The sequence below is a fragment of the Scyliorhinus torazame genome, chromosome 6 (assembly GCF_047496885.1).
Source record: "Scyliorhinus torazame isolate Kashiwa2021f chromosome 6, sScyTor2.1, whole genome shotgun sequence".
Lineage (NCBI taxonomy): Eukaryota > Metazoa > Chordata > Chondrichthyes > Carcharhiniformes > Scyliorhinidae > Scyliorhinus > Scyliorhinus torazame.
Window position 1 is genome coordinate 147733551 of NC_092712.1, and position 23621 is coordinate 147757171.

The 23621-nt window shown below is 47.5% G+C and overlaps 1 protein-coding gene across 2 annotated transcripts in view; it reads left to right on the forward strand.

The window, feature by feature from the left end:
* znf830 (zinc finger protein 830) overlaps positions 1-23621 on the forward strand; it is a 110261-nt gene that overhangs the window by 15757 nt on the left and 70883 nt on the right. For both annotated transcript variants that reach the window (XM_072508873.1, XM_072508874.1), the window contains exon 4: positions 13251-13284. In XM_072508873.1, the coding sequence (XP_072364974.1) occupies positions 13251-13284 (34 nt within the window). The remainder of the gene's footprint in view (positions 1-13250; positions 13285-23621) is intronic.

Here is a 23621-nt window from a genome sequence, read left to right on the forward strand (position 1 = left end):
AGCATTTCCCCATTTAGAAAATAGTCTATGCCTAAATTCCTCCTTCCAAAGTGCATAACCTCACACTTTTCCACATTGTATATCATTTGCCACTTCATTGCCCATTCTCCTAGCTTGTCCAAGTCTTTCTGCAGCCCCCTTGCTTCTTCAATACTACCTGTCCCTCTACAGATCTTTGTATCATTTGCAAACTTAGCAACAGTGCCTTCAGTACCTTCTTCCAGATCATTAATGTATATTGTAAAAAGTTGTGGTCCCAGCACAGACCCCTGAGGCACACCACTAGTCACCGGCTGCCATCCTGAAAAAGACCCCTTTATCCCCACTCTCTGCCTTCTGCCAGTCAGCCAATCCTCTATCCGTGCCAGGATCTTACCCTGAACACCATGAGCTCTAAACTTATTCAACAGTCTCCTATGTGGCACCTTGTCAAAGGCCTCCTGGAAATCTAAATAAATCGTGTCCACTGGTTCTCCTTCTTTACTTTTTTGCGTGTTACCTCCTCAAAGAACAAAGAAATGTACAGCACAGGAACAGGCCCTTCGGCCCTCCAAGCCCGTGCCGACCATGCTGCCCGACTAAACTACAATCTTCTACACTTCCTGGGTCCATATCCCTCTATTCCCATCCTATTCATGTATTTGTCAAGATGCCCCTTAAATGTCACTATCGTCCCTGCTTCCACCACCTCCTCCGGTAGCGAGTTCCAGGCACCCACTACCCTCTGCGTAAAAAACTTCCCTCGTACATCTACTCTAAACCTTGCCCCTCTCACCTTAAACCTATGCCCCCTAGTAATTGACCCCTCTACCCTGAGGAAAAGCCTCTGACTATCCACTCTGTCTATGCCCCTCATAATTTTGTAGACCTCTATCAGGTCTCCCCTCAACCTCCTTCATTCCAGTGAGAACAAACCGAGTTTATTCAACCGCACCTCATAGCTAATGCCCTCCATACCAGGCAACATTCTGGTAAATCTCTTCTGCACCCTCTCTAAAGCCTCCACATCCTTCTGGTAGTGTGGCGACCAGAATTAAACACTATACTCCAAGTGTGGCCTAACTAAGGTTCTATACAGCTGCAACATGACTTGCCAATTCTTATACTCAATGCCCCGGCCAATGAAGGCAAGCATGCTGTATGCCTTCTTGACTACCTTCTCCACCTGTGTTGCCCCTTTCAATGACCTGTGGACCTGTACTCCTAGACCTCTTTGACTTTCAATACTCTTGAGGGTTCTACCATTCACTGTATATTCCCTACCTGCATTAGACCTTCCAAAATGCATTACCTCACATTTGTCCGGATTAAACTCCATCTGCCATCTCTCCGCCCAAGTCTCCATACAATCTAAATCCTGCTGTATCCTCTGACAGTCCTCATCGCTATCCACAATTCCACCAACCTTTGTGTCGTCTGCAAACTTACTAATCAGACCAGTTACATTTTCCTCCAAATCATTTATATATACTACAAACAGCAAAGGTCCCAGCACTGATCCCTGTGGAACACCACTGGTCACAGCCCTCCAATTAGAAAAGCATCCTTCCATTGCTACTCTCTGCCTTCTATGACCTAGCCAGTTCTGTATCCACCTTGCCAGCTCACCCCTGATCCCGTGTGACTTCACCTTTTGTACTAGTCTACCATGAGGGACCTTGTCAAAGGCCTTACTGAAGCCCATATAGACAACATCCACTGCCCTACCTGCATCAATCATCTTAGTGACCTCCTCGAAAAACTCTTATCAAGTTAGTGAGACACGACCTCCCCTTCACAAAACCATGCTGCCTCTCACTAATACGTCCATTTGCGTACCTCCCTTTGACAAAGCCGTGCTGACTCAGTCCTATTTTTACCATGGACATCCAAGTGCTTTGCGATCTCATGTTTAATAACAGACTCTAAAATCTTACCAATGACTGAAGTCAGGCTAACCGGCCTATAATTTCCCTTCTTCTGCCTCCCTCCCTTCTTAAACAGGGATGTTACATTAGCCACGTTCCAGTCCTCTGGGACCCTTCCTGCCTCCAGTGATTCCTGAAAGATCATCACTAATGCCTCCACAATTTCCTCAGCTATCTCTTTTAGGACCCTGGGTGACTTATCCACCTTCAGACTTTTCAGTTTCCCCAGAACCTTCTCCTTGTAATGGTCACTGCACTCACCTCTGCCCCCTGGTTCTCCTGGAGCTCTGGCATCCACTGGTGTCTTCCACCGTGAAGACTGATGCAAAGTAACTATTCAGTTCGTCTGCCATTTCTTTGTTTCCTATTATTACTTCTACAGCCACATTTTCTAGTGGTCCAATGTCTATTTTTGCCTCTCTCTTACCTTTTATATGTTGAAAAAATCTCTTCCTACCTTCCTTTGTATTACTAGCTAGCTTGCGCTCATACTACTTCTTCTCCCCCCTTATTGTTGTTTTAGTTGCCTCTGCTCGCTTTTAAAAGCTTCCCAATCCTCTGGTTTCCCACTAATCCTCGCCACTTTGTATGCTTTTTCTTTAGCCTTTATGCTGTCCTTGACATCCCTCGTCAGCCATGGATGCCTTGTCCTCTGTTGTGCCTCCCTAATAACCTCCCAAAACTCCTGCCATTGCTGTTCCACTGTCTACCCTGCTAGGCTCCTTTTCCAATCAACTCTGGCCAGCTCCTCCCTCATGTCTTTGCAGTTACCCTTATTTAATTGTAATACCGTTACATCTGATTGCAGCTTCTCCCTCTCAAACTGCAGGGTAAATTCTATCATATTGTGGTCACTGCTCCCTAAGGGTTCCTTCACCTTGTGTTGGGCATCTTGAAAAATATTAAAGTGGATAAGTCCCCAGGGCCTGATGGGATCTACCCCAGAATACTGAAGGAGGCAAGAGAGGAAATTGCTGAGGTCTTGACAAAAATCTTTGAATCCTCACTGTCTTCAGGTGATGTCCCGGAGGACTGGAGAATAGCCAATGTTGTTCCTTTGTTTAAGAAGGATAGTAAGGATAATCTAGGGAACTACAGGCCGGTGAGCCTTACGTCAGAGGTAGGGAAATTACTGGAGAAAATTCTTCGAGACAGGATCTACTCCCATTTGGAAACAAGTGGACGTATTAGCGAGAGGTAGCACGGTTTTGTGAATAGGAGGTCGTGCCTCACTAACTTGATTGAGTATTTCAAGAAGGTCACATAGATGGTTGATGCAGGTAGGGCAGTGGATGTTGTCTATATGGACGTGGACTTCAGTAAGGCCTTTGACAAGGTCCCTCATGGCAGACTGGGACAAAAGGTGAAGTCACACGGGATCAGAGGTGAGCTGGCAAGATGGATACAGAACTGGCTGGGTCACAGAAGGCAGAGGGTAGCATTGGAAGGGTGCTTTTCTGATTGGAGGGCTGTGACTAGTGGTGGTCCGCAGGGGTCAGTGCTGGGCCTTTTGCTGTTCATAGTATATATAAATGATTTTGAGGAAAATGTAACTGGTCTGATTAGTAAGTGTGCGGATGACACAAAGGTTGGTGGAATTGCAGATAGCGATGAGGACTGTCAGAGGATTCAGCAGGATTTAGATCATTTGGAGACTTGGGCGGAGAGATGGCAGATGGATTTTAATCCGGACAAATGTGAGGTAATGCATTTTGGAAGGTCTAATACAGGTAGGGAATGTACAGTGAGTGGTCGAACCCTCAAGAGTATTTGACAGTCAGAGAGATCTAGGTGTACAGGTCCACAGGTCACTGAAAGTGGCAACACGGGTGGAGAAGGTCGTCAAGAAGGCATATGGCATGCTTGCCTTCGTTGGCCGAGGCACTGAGTATAAAAATTGGCAAGTCATGTTACAACTGTATAGAACCGTAGTTAGGCCACTAGTATATTCTGGTCACCACATTACCAGAAGAATGTGGAGACTTTGGAGAGGGTGCAGAAGAGATTTACCAGGATATTGCCTGGTATGGAGGGCATTAGCTATGAGGAGAGGTTGAATGAACTCGGTTTGTTCTCACTGGAATGACTGAGGTTGAGGGACGACCTGATGGGGGTCTACAAAATTATGAGGGGCATAGACAGAGTGGATAGTCAGAGGCTTTTCCCCAGGGTAGAGGGGACAATTACTAGGGGGCATAGGTTTAAGGTGAGAGGGGCAAGGTTTAGAGTAGATGTACGAGGCAAGTTTTTTTACACCGAGGGTAGTGGGTGCCTGGAACTCGCTACCGGAGGAGGTGGTGGAAGCAGGGATGATAGTGACATTTAAGGGGCATCTTGACAAATACATGAATAGGATGGGAATAGAGGGATACGGACCCAGGAAGTGTAGAAGTGTTTAGTTTAGCCGGGCAGCATGGTCGGCGCAGGCTTGGAGGGCCGAAGAGCCTGTTCCTGTGCTGTCCATTTCTTGGTTCTTTGTTCTTATGACCTGTTTTTAATGATGTTGATTGAGGGATGAATATTCACTGGGACACTGGGAATCTCTCCCCTCCCCTTGTTCAAAATAGTGCAATGGAATCTTTTACATTTGCACGAGCAGGCAGATGGGCCTTGGTTTAACATCTCATTCAAAGGCAACATTTTTAACTTTGCTGTGCTCCTTGATTACTGCAATGATTTTTGTGCTCAAGCCCTGGAGTGGGACTTGAACCTAGAATTCTGTTAACTAAGCAGTTGTGCTACCAACTGAGCCACAGCCGACACTCAGATGCATCTAAAGATTCTGATGGAATGAAAGTCTAAATTGTGGAGGTGCTAGCAATAATCTTTCAATCTGCCTTAGATGGAGGGGTGATGCCAGAGGCGGATTGTAAATGTTGCACACTTGTTCAAGAAAGGGTTTCAAGATTTAACCCAGTAATAACAGGCCAGTTAATTTAAGCTGGTGGTGGGCAGGCTTTTAGAAATGATAAATTGGAACAAAATTAACACTTGCTTGGACAAATGTTAATTCATTAAGAAAAACCAAGCATGGGTTTAGTGAGGGCAAATCACTGACTTGCTTGAGTTTTTGATGAGGGAGCAGTGTGTGAATAAGGGTAATGCGGCTGATGTGGTATAATTGGACTTCAGAAAAGTATTTGACAATGTCACATGACAGTCTTATTAGCAAATTGGTGCCTATCAAATAAAATAGACAGTAGCAACATGAATATGGGGCTGTTTAGCACAGGGCTAAATCGCTGGCTTTGAAAGCAGGCCAGCAGCACGGTTCGATTACCGTAACAGCCTCCCCGAACCGGTGCCGGAATGTGGCGACTAGGGGCTTTTCACAGTAACTTCATTTGAAGCCTACTTGTGACAATAAGCGATTTTCATTTCATTTCATTTTCATATGAAGGAGGGCACAGTAGCACAGTTGCTTCACAGTTCCAGGGTCTCAGGTTTGATTCCCAGCTTGGGTCACTGTCTCTGAGGAGTTTGCACTTTCTCCCTGTGTCTGCGTGGGTTTCCTCCGGGTGCTCCGGTTTCTTCTCACATCCAAAGATGCGCAGGTTAGGTGGATTGGCCATGATAAATTGCCCTTAGTTCTAAAAAGGTTGGGTTGGATTACAGGGATAGGGTGGAAATGTGGGCTTATGTAGGGTGCTCTTTCCAAGAGCCAGTGCAGACTCGATGGGCCGAATGGCCTCCTATTGCACAAAATTCTTTTAAAAAATATATTTTTATTCTCCTTTTTCACATTTTCTCCCAAATTTAACCCCGCCAAATAAACAATAATCAGTAACAAATATGTAAATCCCCATATCAATAACCACAATCCCATCCTCCCACCAAACCCCAAACATTAGCCTGCATGTTCACACAAACAAATGACAAAAAGGAATTAGGGATCACCCATAGTCGCCATTAACACACTCAGCCCCCCTCCCCCCAACATCCCCCCTCCCCAACTAATGTTCGATGTTATCCAGTTCTTGAAAATGCATAATGAATAATGCCCATGAATTGTATAACCCGTCCATCCTTCCCCTCAGTTCAAAATTAACCTTCTCAAGAGCCAAGAATTCCAACAGGTCCCCCCTGCCACGCCAGGGCACAGGGTAGAGAGGTTGCTCTCCATCCCATCAGGATCCGCCTTTGGGCGATCAACGAGGTGAAGGCTACAACATCTGCCTCCGCACCCGTTTCCAACCCTGGCTGGTCCGACACCCCGAATATGGCCTCCCGGGGGGCTGGGTCCAGTTTCACGTACACCACTTTAGAAATTACCCTAAAATCCTCCTTCCAGTAATCCTCCAGCTTTGGACATACGATCGTGATTAGCCCCCCCCCGCCCGGCAACGTTCACACACATCTTCTACTCCTTCAAAGAATCGGCTCACCCTCGCCCTCGTGAGGTGTGCTCTGTATACCACCTTCAGCTGTATCAGCCCCAACCTTGTGCACGAGGTGGAGGCGTTCACTCTCCGGAGCACCTCACACCAGAACCCCTCCTCCATATCCTCTCCCAACTCTTCCTCCCACTTCGCTATGATCCCTTCCAGTGGTGCCTTTTCCTCTTCCAAAATAGCTCTGTAAACAGCCGACATTACTCCCTTCTCCAGTCCCCCTGTCGTCAGCACCTCCTCCAGCAATGTGGAGGCTGGCTCCACTGGGAAGCTCTGTATCTCCTTTCTGGCAAAATCTCGAACCTGCATGTATCTAAACATTTCCCCCCTGCTCCAGCCCATATTGCGCTTTCCTTCAATCCTGGAAACCGACCCCTAAGAAACAAATCTTTTAGTGTCTTAATCCCCTTCTCCTCCCATTTTCGAAAATTTCCATCCCACTTCCGTGGCTCAAATCTGTCATTCCCCCGAATCGGCATTTCCCTTGACCCTGCCCCCAACCCGAAGTGTTGGCGAAACTGCCTCCAATTTCTCAATGAAGCTATTATTACCGGACTCCCTGAGTATTTCCCCGGGGCCATCGGGAGCGGCGCTGTTGCTAATACTTTCTATCCCGACCCCCTGCACAAACTATCCTCCATTCTGACCCACTGGGAATCGACCCCTCTGACCCAGCTCCGCACCTTCTCCACATTCGCCGCCCAGTAGTAATACATCAGGTTCGGAAGACCCAAACCCCCTGCCTGCCTTCCCCTCTGTAGCAGCACCTTTCTCATTCTGGCCATCTTCCCTCCCCATATGAACGACGTAATCCTTCCCTCAATCTCTCTGAAAAAAGCCTTTGGCAGGAAAATCGGCAGGCATTGAAAAATAAACCGAAATCGCGGCAACACATTCATTTTAACTGCCTGCACCCGACCCGCCAGTGACAGCGGGAGACCATCCCACCTTGCCAGATCAGCTTTCACTCTCCCCACCAAACTAGAAATGTTGTACCTGCGGAGGCCCCCCCCCACTCCGGGCAACCTGCACCCCCAGGTACCTAAAGTGAGTCCCTGCTCTACGGAATGGCAGTGCCCCCACCCCCGGCCGAGGCACCACAAAATACTCACTCTTGTCCAGATTTAGTTTGTACCCCGAGAAAGACCCAAACACTCGAAGCAGCTCCAATATTCCCCCTATCGACGCACTCAGTTCTGACAAGTATAACAGCAAGTCATCGGCATATAAGGACACCCTATGCTCTATCCCCCCCCCCCCCCCCGCACTATTCCTTTCCATACCCCTGAACTTCTTAATGTGATGGCCAGCGGCTCCATCTCGAGTGCAAACAGCAGGGGAGACATAGGACATCCCTGCCTAGTCCCACGATGGAGAGAAAAGTATCTTGAGCTGATGTTGTTTGTGCGGACACTCGCCCTCGGCTCCTTGTATAGTAGCTTTACCCAGTTCACAATTCTTGGTCCAATCCCAAACCACTCCAGAACTGCCATCAAGTACCTCCATTCTACCCGGTCAAACGCCTTCTCGGCGTCCAATGCCACAACCACCTCCGTTTCCTTCCCTCCGCCGGTGCCATAACCACGTTCAATACCCTTCTAACGTTTGAAAAGAGCTGCCTCCCTCTCATGAACCCCGTCTGGTCTTCGCCAATCAACTTCGGGAGGCACTCCTCCAGCCTACCCGCAAGTACCTTCGCCAATACTTTTGCGTCCACATTCAAAAGTGATATGGGCCTATATGTCGGGTCCTTACCGTTTTTTAGCACCAGGGAAATCGATGCCTGTCCCAAAGTTTGTGGCAACACCCCCTTCCCTATTGCCTCTTCAAACATCCCCACCATCAGGGGTGCCAGCTTACCTTGAATTTTTACAAATATTCCCCTGGAAACCCATCCGGCCCTGCCACCTTCCCCGACTGCATCCTCCCAAGTGCATCTTTTATTTCCTGCTCCACTATCGCTCCTTCCAATGCAGCCCTGACCCATCCCCTAACCGAGAGTACTCCAACCCATCTAGAAATTCCTGCATCTCCCGGTCTCCTCCAGGTGGCTCTGACCTGTCCAACCTCTCATAAAATTCCTCAAAGACCTTGTTAATCAGATCCGGAGCCACCAGCAACTTCCCTGCCCTCTCCCTCACCTGAACAATTTCCCTTACCGCTGCCTCCCTCCGGAGCTGCCCTGCTAACATACCTGCCTTATCTCCATGCTCGTAAACTGCACCCCTTGCTCGCCTCAGTTGGCGCACCGCCTTCCTGGTAGATAGTCGGTCAAAGCTCGCCTGTAGTTCCTTCCTCTTTTCCAACTTCGCTGGGTCCCCATCTTCTGCATAACTCCTATCTACCTCCAACATCTCATCTATTACCCTCTGCCGCTCAACCTCTCCTCTTTGTCCACCCTGGCCTTAAACAAGATCACCTCACCCCTCACCACCGCCTTTAGAGCCTCCCAGACAACTGCCTTCGACACCTCGCCCGTACAGTTGAAACCTACATATTCCTTAATTACCTTTTCAATTTTCTCACCGAACACTTGGTTCCCCAAAAGTCCCACATCTAATTTCCACCCCGGCCTTTGCGCTACCCCCTTCTCCAGTACCATATCCACCCAATGCGGAGCATGATCTGATACTGCAAATTGCCGAGTATTACGACACCTTAACCCCAGCCAGCAAAGCCTTCCCCACCACAAAAAAGTCGATCCGCGAGTATACCTTATGGACTGCTGAGAAAAACGAGTACTCCCGTTCCCTCGGGTGCAGAAACCTCCCAGGGTCCACCCCTCCCATTTCCACCATTTGCCCAGCCAGCGCCTTCGCACCCCCCTGATGGGACCAGCGAGCGCGGCCATGATCTGTCCAACCTTGGCTCCTGCACCAAGTTCCAGGTCCCCCCCACTATCAGTCGTGTGTGTCCAAGTCGGGGATGGCCCCAAACACCACCTTTGCGAATCCCACATCGTCCCAATTGGGACCGTATACACTTAGCAGCGTCAGTAACCTCCCCTCCAGCGCTCCTGTCACAGTCACATATCTACCCCCCTGATCTGCCACCACAGTCTCCATCTGGAAACGTACTCTTTTGCTGACCATTACCGCTACCCTTCGAGCCCTTCTGTCAAATCCAGAGTGAAACACCTGACTAACCCAGCCCTTTTTAAGTCTCACCTGGTCCTTCACCCTCAAGTGAATCTCCCGCAGCATTGCTACATCGGCTTTCAAACTTTTAAGATGCGCAAGCACCCTTGACCTCTTGACCGGACCTCCTAACCCCCTCACATTCCACGTGACTATCCTAACTGGGGATCTCTCACCACCCCCCACCCTTCTTATCCACCATCATCATACCACCGGGCCCTGCCCCATGAGCCTGACCCGCTCCTATCCATTATTAACATCGAACCCCCCCACATTTCCTCTTGTAAAAACATCTCCCAGCATCCATCCCATCCCCTCCCTTGCTTGCCTCGTAGGCCCATCAAAACCTGCTAACCAGGCTCCAATGTCCGCAGCCCTCCTCTCACCTCACCTCCGTTCACTAGCCGATTTTATTTAGCTAGCGCGGGTGCCCCCCCCCCTCCCCCCAAGGTATACCGTCCCCTCCCACCCAGTCCCAGAGAAAAAAGCAAAGACAACAATCCAACCCATACAATTAACTAAAATAAGATATAACTGTCGCAACACAGAATGTCAATCTACCCAACCAATAACTTGAACTCTGTAACAATGTGAAGTAAAGTAAATTACAATACACATCAATGAAAAGAAAGTTATAACATTTATACATTTTCCAGCTCCCCAATCACAGTCCACAGTCTCTCTTCCAGCTCCGCTCCTCATGTCTGTCCCAAGCCTTCTGCCCTCACGAACGCCTCAGCCGCCTCCACTGTTTCAAAATAAAAGTCTTTGCCGTTATACGTCACCCTCAGCTTCGCCGGGTATACCATACCAAATCGCACCCCCTTGTTGTACAGTGCCACCTTCACTTGCCCGAACGCCGCTCGTCTTTTTGCCAACTCCACCGTCCAGTCCTGGTAAATCCGAACTCTAGCACCATCCCACTGCACCTCGCGCTTCTGCTTCGCCCAGCTTAACATCTTCTCCTTCATGCATTACTTATGGAAGCAGATAATTACTGCTCTTGGTGGCTCATTCACTTTGGGCTTCGGCCTTAATGACCGATGAGCTTGGTCCAGCTCGTACCGGGGAGGGGTTCTCACCTTCCCCCATCAACTCCACCAACCTCTCAGCAAAGTACTCTGTTGGCCTTGGGCCCTCTGTTCCTTCGGGCAAGCCCACAATTCTCAGATTGTGCTGCCTCGAGCGGTTCTCCAAGTCCTCGAGCATTGCTCGGAGTCTTCTGTTGACCTCCACCACCCTCCGAACCTCGTCCCCCATTGAGGTGAGCTGGTCGCTGTGCTGCAACACGACCTTCTCCACTTCCTTCATCTTCTCGCCCAGCTCTCTCACCTCGGCTGATGTCTTTGGCACAGCTACCCTCACCGGGGTGATTGCCTCCTCCACCAATGACTTCAATGCGACCGCCATCCCCTTCCTCGAAACCTCCATGGGCCTCGCAAACTGCTTTTCCAGCTCTACAGCCATCACCTCGGTCATCTTTTCCAGTGTAAGCAGTGCGGCCCCACCATGCGTTCCGGCAATCTTGTCAGCGCTTTTGCTGGTCCTCTCATTCAACGTCGAGCCCGCGCTTCCTCCCTTCTTCGACGCTGCTTTTCACTGTAACAACTTATTATTTTTCCTTTTTTTCCCCCTTTCCTTCTTCAAACTTTTTTTTTTTAAAGAAAAACAAAAAATTCTTCCTTCAAGAAAAAGAAGAAAAAAAATTTCACAAACTTACTTTAAAACTTCTTTCTCTTCTTTTTTGTATTCCTCAAGAATTTCCCTGGGACCGGACTTCAGTCGCCTTAAAACATTCTAGACGGGTGCCACCCGATGTGAAACATCTCACCTACATCGCGCCCTGGCTTCGGGCCTGCCACCTTGTCCTCTGTTTGGCTCCACCCCCGCTGCTCCGACCGCCGCGCGTGCTGGGCCTGACGCCTGAGCTCCAGCTGCCCGACACCCGTGCGGGGTTCCTCACCAGATTTCAAACCGGCCCCGCTTGATGCCCGGGGCGGCCCCAAAGGCCGACAACAATCGGGGGGGGGGGGGGGGGGGGGGGGGGGCGCGGGCGCGAAGAATCGGGGAAACTCCTGAAAGTGCCGCAAATAGTGGCCACCAGTGGGAGCTCCTCTCGATGCAGCCGACCCGCTCGCAAACGCCACCGAAGTCCCCTGCACTGTTAATTCTATGATGATATGAAATTGGCTCAATGACCAGAAACAGAGGACCACAGTCAAGGGTGTTTTTCGGAGATCTAGTGTGGTTGCATAGGAATGATGATCTAGGTTGGAATTTTCCGGCTGTTCTCGGAAGATCCTTCTGGCAGCGAACCCCCACAGTGGGCCTCCAGGTGTGGGGGGTACAAAGAACAAAGAAACCCTGTGACAGTGGTGGGATCAGAAGATTCCACCGGTGGCCTTGACGGGCTATCTCCGCCACTACAAATCACGCCGCGTGGGTGGGGAGCGCGGAAAACCCCGCCCCTAGATTTCCGTGTGCAGGGCATCATTTCACAATTTTTGAATGACGCAAAATTTGGAAGTATTGTGAACTATGAGGAGGATAATAATAAAGCCACACCCAGGCTGGTTGAATGGGCATCAAATGTTAGCTGAAATTTAATGCAGAGAAGTGTGAAGTGATTAATTTTGGTAAGACTAGCACTAAGACCCAATATAAAATACAGGTTACAATTTTAGAGGGGTGCAGAGGACATGGGATATATGTAGAAATCATTGAAGGTAGCAAGGCAGGCTGAGAAAGCAGTTTGTAAAACGTAAGGGACCCTAGTATTTATCAAAAGGGCATAACGTATAGAGCAAGGATGTTATGATAAACCTGTATAAAACCACTGGTTCAGCCTCAACTGGTATACTGCATCCATATCTGGGCACCACACTTTAGGAAGGATGTGAAAACATTAGAGAGGGTCCATAAAACATTCATGAGAATGGTTCCAAGGTTGGGGTGTATCAGTTATGTGAATAGATTGGAGAAATTGGGACTGTTCTCCTTGGAGAAGAGATGTTCAAAATATTGAGGGTCTTAACATTTTAGATAGGGAAATGATTTCTGTTGACAAAAGAACCAAAAGGTTCTTTAAGGTGATTGACAAAAGAAGCAATGGCAACATGAGGAGTAACCTTTTTATGCAGCATGTGATTAGCATCTGGAATTGACTGCCTGAGGGTTGTGGAGGCAGATTTAATCAGGACAAGCAAAAGGGCATTGAACAATTATTTGAAGAGAAAATCAAAATGCAGGGCCACAGGAAAAATGCAGGAAGTGGGATTAGATGAGTTACTCTGGCATCTGAGTGGCCACTTTCTGTTCTGTGAACACATCATTCAATGACCATTCCCAAATGTTGGGAGATTAGATTTGAACTCAGTTAGAGACTGTCACTATTATGTTTATTTGTGATTTTTCGTGTCTGGATGAACTTGAGCATTTTATAGGATGCAGTTTAATATTTTATGTACAAAATAATTTATTTTTCATTTATATTTATATACTTTTTACTGCCTTTGACATTTTCCCCAATGTCTTGCTTATCTTCAGATCTGCCACCAGCAGGTAGTGAGGGAGTGTTTCTTTTGCATGCACTGTATTTAACTGTCTCCCCCTCCCTCTATTCTGTCCCCCTTAGTCCATCCCCGTTTCATACATACATAAAAATATATAACAAGTTCAGTAAAAAATTGCCCTGCAAGTACATTGCATGCTGTTTAAAACAGTGTAGCTAATTTTATGTTGAGACCCTGATTAATATTTCTTCCAACTGTAATAAGTATTCCTTGGTTAGTAACTGTTTGGTTTACCTTTTACAGTATTTGGTGAATCCAAAACATCTGCAGCTTCTCGGTGAGTAGTTTTGTCAGCAAAGATTGCTTATATCACAGTTTGATTTCCCTTTAACAGTACATTTGGACAAAAGCTTAAAATAAATTTGTTCCTACTTATTTCACACATTGATTCTTACTGCTGTCCTTTTTCTGTTTTTCTGGCCCAAATATTCCAAAGAGTTGATGTTACTGTTGGATTGCCACTCTTATCTATTTACTTAACGTGCACTAGAGTGCCACTTTCTTGCGCAATCTTCAAACCAGACGTCCTCAGAAATGTGGAATGCCCTGGTTCTGGAGACCTTCCTTCAGAATGCAGGAGGGTCAGGGGAAAGCTAAATAATGCTGGTTTTTTTGTCATTCACTGTCATATACCGGTAAGTTTAAATGTCACAAAGCTATTTTGATAAGTTAAGAAGAGAAGTTAAGCCTTTGAGATAAGTGTGTAAGGAGAGATAGGGTGGCAGACGGTAGTCATGTTGGGAAGGTAGTCGGGTGCGGGGGGGGGGGGTTGCGCGGGCGTTAAGTCATTTTTTGCAGGGTGGTCCGGGGCTGTGAAGATGTGAAGATGTGAAGTCATGTGGTTAGTTGTGTTGCGAGTGTCGGGCTGGGGCAGTCAGGTTTGAGGGGCTTTTTGTGGGACAGTACTTGGGGCAGTGGTGTATTCGGGTGTTGCAGGATTGTTGGAGAGATAGGTGTTTAAATAGTCACGGTGGGGGAGGGAGGTGGTTAGAGGTAGTCAAATCAGCATCTGCAGTCGGCAGCATCTAGGAGTGTGAGCAAAGTGTGAAGGTAGGACTGGGAGGCAGATAGCACCACATAGAAGAGCTAATTCAATCCAGTTCCACTCACTCTGGGCTCCAGAATGGAACAGCCACATTCAGAGAGAAATAAAAGTGTAACATCACAGGAAAGTAGATAAGTGATTGCTTGCTGAATATTTTGCTCGTTTATTGTCAAAACCCATGTAATTTATTAGAAATTGTAATTTTTTTTTTAGTTGTAGTAAGGTTTACAGCAGTCGTAAATGTTATTGTGGGTAACCGATTTTATTAATTATAAATTAGTTTTTTAAAAATTAACAGGCGATGATGTTGGCAGGGCAAATGATGTGTTGCAAGTGCAGAATGTAGGCGCTCCAGGTTGCCAGCGTGATCTAGGCAAGTACATCTGCAATAAGCTTGAGGAGCTTCGATCAGAATCATTAAGCTGGAAGCTGATCTGCAGTCACTGCTTTGCATCTGGGAATGGTGATGTTACCTGGGCACTTTTGTACCAGGCAGAAGTCACGCCCGTTCGGGATAGGTCTTCTGGTTGGGAGTTGAATCAGATGAAGATCGTGATGCAACAGCATTGGTTCAATGGTCAGGGACAGGAGACTGTGATTTCAAGTGAGGCAGTTACAGGGACCCAAAAGGTAGAAGTGAAGGAGCCTCAGCCTCTAATTGTCCAGCAAATTTGAGGTTCTTGCAAACTGCATGAATGAAATTGGTGGCTGGAGAGTGGAGGAGCAAAACTGACCATGACATCATGGTACAGGAAGCAATTTTAACTAGGGGAGTGTTAATAGGAATATAGTAGTAGTAACGGACAGTATAGTAAGAGGAGGTATAATCACGGTTCTCTGCAGTGAGAGTGGGAATCCAGACAACTGTGTTGCCTGCCTGCTGCCAGGATTTGGGACACCTGCTTTGGGCTAGAGAGGAATTTGCAGTGAGACGGGGAGGATCCAGTGGTCTTGCACCATGTAGTTACCAGTGACTGTAAAACTAGGGAAGAATTTCTGCTGAGGAAATATGAGCAGCTACGGGCTAAATTAAAAAGCAGAATCTCCAAAGATTGTAATATCTGGATCACTACATGAGCCACAAGAAAATTAGTACAGAATAAATCGGATGGTTCAAAAATTGGTGTGGGAGAAAATTGTTTGTTTCGTGGGGTACTAGCACCAACAGTAGGGAAGGGTGCACTGTATCATTGGAATGGACATCACCTGAACCATGCTGTGATGAGTGTTGCGGCAACTCGTATAACTACTGCAGTACAGAGGGTTTTAAATTGAATAAATAATAGGAGTGATGGATCTGGTTTGAGAAGATATGATAAATTAAATAGAGACGGCAAGGCACCCAGATGACTCGACCCAGCAGGACTCCTCCAACAACCCGACCCTGACATCAAGCTGGAAGTGGATGAGTCCCAACCTGGAAGTCTGACCCGACCCGAGAGGCCCGCCCAGCGCCCCGACTTACCGGAGGATGGAGGAAAGAAGAATCCACATGGAGGCCCGACCAGGCATACTCCATGGCTCATTTCCAGGAGCACCCACCCAGACCACCAACACTGGAACTGAACACAGGACCCGGCCCAACCTGACCCAGGAAGCCCCTGCCTGCGACACAAACCAAGACTAAAGACCCCTGAAATGGCAGAGACCCCAGATAAGGATCCAAAACCGCCGAAAGGTAGACCCATACTCGCGGATCCCCGGGGCCCGACTGGATCGCAAATAATTCCCCCCTCCCCTGGCAACCCCAAAATCGCAACCAGCGCCTAGGACCCTGCCAGATGTGACCCTGAAAACAAAGAAAGTACCTCGGCCTCTGCCAAACACAACGACCCATCTTCCAGAAGGTCAGACTTCTCCCATTAGATCCCGGGACCATCCAAAAGCAGCCCCCGACCGAGGAAGCGAGGGAAATACGGCGGTCTGCAGGTGAGACTAAAACAACACGGTTTCAAGTCTCCTCTCCCCAGCATACTCCTGGCAAACGTCCAAGCGATCGAAAACAAGTTGGACGAGCTTAACGCTAGACTTGCCTCTCAGAGGGAAGTAAGAGACTGCTGTGTGCTCTGTTTCATGGAGGCATGGCTCACCCCTGCCTCACCGGACTGTGCCATACAACCTGAAGGTTTCTCAATACACTGGATGGACCGCACGGCGTCATCGGGCAAAGCGAAGGGTGGAGGGGTTTGCCTCCTCTTTTACTCCTCCTGGTGCCCGGATGTGGCGACCTAATGCTCCCCCAGACCTGGAATACCTGACTGGAGTGCTGCCCGTAGTGCCTTCCACGGGAGTTCACTTCTATTATGGCGGTCCACATCCTACCCCAGGTGCAAGTGCAGAAAGTGCTTGCCAAATTGTACACACCTATAATTTTTTTAAAAAAAATTTAGAGTACCCAATTCATCTTTTCTCCAATATAGGGACAACTTAAGGTGGCCAATCCACCTAGCCTGCACATCTGTGGGTTGTGGGGGTGAAACCCACGCAAACACTGGGAGAATGTGCAAATTCCACATGGACAGTGACCCAGAGCCGGGATCAAACCTGGGACCTCGGTGCCGTGAGGCAGCCAGGGCTAACCCACCGTGCTGTCCGTACACAGCTATAATTAACAATGAAAGAGAATACCCAGAGGCCTTGTTCATCGTGACCAGGGACTTCAACCAGGCCAGCCTTCCAAAATTCAACCAACGCATCTGGCCCACCAGGCACACCACCACTCTCGACCACTGCGACACAAAAACCAAGGGCACCTCCCGATCCATCCCCCGACTGTACTTCAAGAAATCGGACCATAAGACGGTGCTCCCTCTCCTGACATACATGGAGAACCTTAAGTGGGAGAATCAAGGTCATGCAGTGCTGGTCTGAGGGAACAGAACAGCTCCTGCTTGGAGTCCGTGGACTGATCCATATTTAAGAAATCAGTGTACAACCAAACAAGTATGACACCACCGTCACCGACTTCACCGTGGAATGCCCTACCTGCAACAGTAGTGAACTCGCCAACATTGAGGGCATTTAAAAGTTTATTGGATAAGCATATGGATGATAATGGCATAGTGTAGGTTAGATGGCTTTTGTTTCGGTGCAACATCGTGGGCCGAAGGGCCTGTACTGCGCTGTATCGTTCTATGTTCTATGTTCATCAGAAAATGTGTAGGAGACTGCGTGCCAAAGAAGGTAGTACGTAAGTTCCCCAACCGGAAACCATGGCTTAATCAGGAGACTGACTCCCAACAAAAGCCAGGCGACCCTGACTTATAGAAGAAATCCAGGTACGAAATCCGTGAAGTCATCAGGGATGCCAAGAGACAATATCAGATGAAGCTAATAATAATAATCTTTATTATTATCACAAATAGGCCTACATTAACACTGCAATGAAGTTACTGTGAAAATCCCCTAGTCGCCACATTTCGGCGCCTGTTCGGGTACGCCGAGGGAGAATTCAGAATGTTTTATTCACCTAACAAACACATCTTTGGACTATGGGAGGAAACCGGAGCACCAGGAGGAAACCCATGCAGGCACGGGGAGAACGTGCAGACTCCGCACAGACAGTGACCCAAGCTGACTGTCACCAGTCAGCCTGTAATGTTGATTTAATGACAGTGCTGTTATTCTGGAGCATTAGGTCCAGCTATGTCATGGAAATCATAATAAGGACAAATTTCTCGAGGTTCGATTTAAGGAAATTTATTTACACAAATATATTTACGGAGAGGGCGTGTTCCAGCTGCAAAGCCAGGGCACCGCACTCTGAGTTATACAGCCGAAAACCATTATATTTATTGCGTGAAATAAACAACTTTGAAGAGATAAAGCTTGGGAACATACGCAAGAGGAAATATGAATGTTTTGCCCTTGGTTTAAAAACAATTCGAGCACGCATTTTGTTGTCCTTCGGAAGAACAATTTATTATAATAAGGCCAAGTACAAAATATTAAGCACTATTTAGTTAACATTACTTGACCTACTTATTTTCGCTCAAAAGCAGTGTTAAAATATAGTCAATATTCCCAGCATGCTTCTAAATTGGTAACTCATTAATTTCCCTTCCACAAGCTAAGACCCTCTCCTAAATATGTGCAACTGAATATGTGTCCAGCAACAGGAAGGACCTCCCCACCAAAGTTGTTTAATGTAATTAGAAACTTAGAAAATAGAAGCTGGAGGACGCCATCCGGCCCTTCGCGCCATTCATTATGATCATGGCTGATCGCCAAGTTCAATACCCTAATCCCGCCTTCCCCCTATACCCCTTGACCCCTTTAGCCCCAAGAGCTATATCTAATTCCTTCTTGAAATTACACAATGTTTTCGCCTCAACTGCGTTTTGTGGTCGTGGTTCCACAGATTTACCACTCTCTGGGTGAAGAAATTTCTCCTCGCCTCAGTCCTAAAAGGTAAAACCCTTTTCCTCAAACTAGTTCTGACCCCCACCACCACCATCAGGAGCATTCTTTCTGAATCTATCCTGTTTAACCCTGATCAAATTTTATAAGTTTCTATGAGATTCCCTCTCGCTCGTCTAAACTCCATTACATATAATCCTAACCAATTTAGTCTTTCCTCGTATGTCAGTCCTGCCAACCCAGGAATCAGCCTCGTAAACCTTTGCTGCACTCCCTCCACAGCAAGAACATCCTTCCTCAGATAAGGACATAAACCTATACACAATACTCCAGTTGTGGCCTCACCGATGCCCTGTACAATTGTAGTAAGACATTCCTATTCCTATACTCAAATCCTCTCGTTATGAAGTCCAACATACCACTTCCCGCCTTCACTGCCTGCTGTACCTGCACACTTACTTTCAGTGACTGATGTATGACGACACAAAGGACTCGCTGAGTACCAACTGTCCCAATTTACACCCATTCAAATAATAATCTGCCTTCCTATTTTTCCTAACAAGTTTATCCTCACATTTATCCGCATTATACTGCATCAGTCATGCATATACCCACTCACTCAGCCTGTCAAAAATCCCACTGAAGCACATCTGCATCCTCTTCGCCTTCCCACTCAACTTTGTATCATCTGCAAATTTGGAGAAACTGCATTTGGTTCCCTTGTCCAAATCATTAATATAAAATGAGAACAGTTAGGGGTCCTAGCACTGATCCCTGCAGTACCGCACTAGCCGCTGCCTGTCAATCGGCCAAAGACCCATTTATCCAACTTTTTGCTTCCTGTCTGCGAACCAGCTTTCTAACTATCTCAAGACGCTAACTGCAATCCCATGCACTTTAAATTTACACAATCTGCTTTTTGAGACCTTGTCGAAAGCCTTCTGAAAGTCTAAATAAACCACATCCACTGGGTCTCGTACTACTAGTTCCTCTTTCATAAATCCATGCTGAACATTTTATCTGATTATACCACTGCTTTCCAAATGCTGTACTAGGAAATCCTTGATAATGGACTCTAGCAACTTTCCTACTACCGACATTAGGCTCACTGGTCTATAGTTCCCTGTTTTCTCTCGACCTCTCTTTTTGAATAGCGGAGTTATATTAACTACCCTCCAATCTGTAGGAACCGTTCCAGAGTCCAAAGAATTTTGGAAAATATCCACCAATGGATATCTATTTCTAGGGCGATTTCATTACGTACTCTGGGTTGAAGATTATCAAGCCCTGGAGATTTATCCACCTTCAATCTCATTAATTTCCCTAAAACTTTCATTGCTAATATTAATTTCCTTCAGCTCCTCACAAATCCTGTGATTCTCAGAACTTCTTGGACATTATTCATGACTTTCTTTGTGAAGACCAAACAATGTACGAATTTAGTTCGTCAGCCATTTCTTTGTTCCCATTATGAATTCCTCTATTTTTGACTGTAAGGGGCCTACATTTGTTTTTATCAATCTTTTTCTCTTTACATACCTATAGAAACCTTTACAGTCAGTTTTTACGTTCCCCGCTAGCTTACGTTCATATTGTATTTTCCCCTTCTTACAGTCAGTTTTTACATTTCCCGCTAGCTTACGTTCGTAGTGTATTTTCCCCTTCTTAATCAATCCCTTGGTATGCCTTTGCTGAATTTTTAACTGTTCCAAATCCTCAGGTCTAATGCTTTTTCTTGCTAACGTGTAAGCCTCTTCCTTGAATTGAATACTATCTTTAATTTCCCTTGTAGCCATGGTTAGGCCACGGTTCACTTTCTACACTTTCACCAAATGGGAATAAACACCTATTCACTCCTTGAATGTCTGTCCATTGTCCTTCTTGTCTTAGAATCAACTATCTCACTATCCACGCATGTTCCCTTGTTGGTTTCTCAACATATTGGCCCATAAAACCATCCCATACACACTCCAGAAATTCCTCCTCTATTGCACTGTGACTAATTTGACTCACCCACCCAATCAATATGCAGATTAAAGTCACCCATAATCCCAGATGTTCCTTTAACTAACCTCCATCTTAAATGGGGATTTTGTAAACAGTTAGCATGGATTTCTGAAAGGGCAAAAAGCATTCGCATGGGTGGTATACAGACCACCAAACTTCAGTGGTAATGTTGGGAAAAGCATTAGACAGATGCACGTGTTAAAGGAAAGTTCTTTTCTCTCAATGGGTCGTGAGTCTTTGGAACTATTTTCCCTGGAGAGCAGTGGAGATAAAGTCATTGAATATTTTTAAGGCAGGGGTAGATAGATGATTGACAACAAAGGAATTCAAGGTTATTGGGGTTGGTGGAATTTGAAGATGTGTCCACAGTCAGATCAGCCATGATATTGTTGAATGGTGGAGCAACTGTCTGGGCTGAATGGCTTACCCTTGTTCCTAATTTGTATGTTTTTTTGTTTGGGTGCGAGGGATGGGGCTCGGGCTCGTGGGCAGCATTGGAATAGTTGGTTGATTACGGGTAATAGGTCAAGGTGGGGGTTTAGTTGGTGGTCAGTAGTGTAGTTATCCAATGGGTTGTTACACCTGATTTTAATCCCGCCAACCTTTCCTGGGTAACTACTCTGGTAAGTGATTCAAAATCATACAAACTCTCTGACTTCCAGAGACAATGCAGTTTCGGAGACTTCCAGGTGCATTCATAGAACATTACAGCGCAGTACAGGCCCTTCGGCCCTCGATGTTGCGCCGACCTGTAATTGCCCGTCAGAAACTAAACTTCCCAAATAATTTCCGTGTAATCAAGGCGTGGGATTTTCTGAGGGGTTTCCCAGTGCATGTCTGGGATACAACCATCTGGAAAATGGAACTTGTCTCCTTTCTCTATGATTTCTTTCATTGGGACCTTTGTGTTTTGTGTTGACATGCACTTTTTGTGCAAGTATCTCTTTTGTCATCTCCTCTATTATATGTTACCTAGTCTGTATGTCTCATACTCTTAACCTCACTTACTATGTTTGTCATTCTGTTTTTACTCCCCGTATGAACTTTGGACCTTTCTTAGGGCTTTGACCTTCCGATGATTTGGTGTGTGCTTGCATGTAACTTAAATCCTGTTCTCCTTTCATGGAAGAAATTCATAGGGAGACAGTGGCCAACTTGGGATTAGGACAAAATGAGCAATAATACACAGGAAATTTGAAGTTGGGAATTATGATCAGCTTGTCAAGGTGTGAAGGAGATAGTAGTGATTTCTGGGGCTAAGAAAAAATGAGTGGGTGGATTTTTGGCTAGCAGTCATGAGTATCAGCCTGAAGGACGGTGGCGGCCATGGTGCGAGTGGTCGCACATTTGGTGGCTCCAGATCGTGGTGTTTTTTTCAGACCTTTTCCCTGGTTAATGGGTGCATGTGAGGAGGAAATAAAGGTGCAGGAGTGCTGGTAGAAGAGAGTGACCCACTGGTGCATGGAGCTGAGGACCAGAAGCGGTCGCAAATGAGGGGAACAGATTGTAAAAGCTGGTGCGGTGCCTGCGACACACGTGGAGGTGGCGGAGGGGCAGGGAGCAGACCCGACGACTCAGTAGTCAACAGAGCAACTGGCGGGCTTCCTGAACAGGAAGTTCACCCAGCAACGTAAGGAGAATCTGGAAGACCTGGCCAGGGCGGAGGACTCGATTAAGGCGGTGATCGACTGCGTGGAGACGAGGCTGGAGGCCCAGGGTCAGGCAATCCAGAAGATGGAGGAGGTGGCGGGGGAACACGAGAAGCAGCTCGCCTCGATGGCAGCGGAGATGGGGCTGATGAGGCATCAGCAGAGGTGGCTGCAGGAGAAATTTAGGACCTGGAGAACCAGAACCAGTCACACAGGCAGCACTTGAGCATCGTGGGCCAGCTGGAGGGAAGCGAGGGAGAAGACGCCGCTGCGTATGTGGGGAGGATGCTAGAGAAGCTGCAGGGAGATGGTGCATTTGCATGACTCTGGAAGTAGATCGAGCGCCGAGGACACTAATGAGGAAGCCCCAGGGGAACGAGCCGCCAAGGACGATGGTGGTGCGTTTGCACCGCTTCCTGGACAAGCAGCAGATCGTGAGGTGAGTCAGGAAGACTAGGCGCTGCACCTGGGAGAGCAGTGAAATCCGCGTGTACCAGGACCTGGGTGCAGAGCTGGCCAGGAGGAGAGCGAGCTTCAATAAGGCCAAGGCGGCTCTCTTCAAGAAGGGGGTGAAGTTTGGGATGCTGTGCCCGGCACACTTGTGGGTGACCTATGAAGGCTGGGATCTATACTTTGGGATGACAGCGGAGGCGATGGAGTTTATAAGAGACAATGGACAGGCAGGAGAAGGAGGACATTGAACTTTGGTGGAGATGCTTTGGCGCTGTTTAATCTGTGTTTGGGGCCACTGTTCAATCTGTGTTTGGGGACCTCCTGGTGCTCGGATGTGGTGTGCCTAGCGTGCCATTGCTCCTCAGACCTAGAATACCTGACTGTGAAGTGTCGCCCTTTCTACCTCCCACGTGAATTCACCTGTGTACTCATCATGGCAGTCTACATCCCTTCCCAGGCGGAAGTGAAGAAAGCACTTGATGAACTGCACTCCACCATCAACAACCAATAAACAATCGCCCTGAAGCCCTGACAATCGTGGCTGGAGACTTCAACCAGGCCAACCTCAGGAAGGTCCTACCCAAACTCCATCAACATACCTCCTCCCACCAGAGGTGCAAACACCCTGGACCACAGCTACACGAGCATCAAAGGTGCCTACCGCTCCATCCCCGACCACACTTTCGCAAATTCAACCACAGGTTGGTACTCCTACTTCTGGCTTACAGACAGCAACTCGAGCGTGCTGAACCAGTCAAGTAAACCGTGCAGTGCTGGTCCGAGGCACCAGATGACACTCTCCCCGATTGCTTGGGGTCTGTGGACTGGTCCATATTCAAGGCCACGCAGCTAACCTGGACGAGTATGCAACCACAGTCGCACACTTCATCAGTAAGTGTGTCGAGGGCTGTGTACCAAAGAAGACCATATGGGTGTTCCCCAATCGGAAACCCTGGCTCAACCAAAGAGTCCACTCCCTGCTGAAGTCAGGAGGCGTTCAAGTCTGACGACCCTGACCTATATAAGAAATCCAGGTACGACGTACAGAAAGCCATCAGAGGCACCAAAAGACAATACTGGATCAAACTAGAGTCCCAGGCC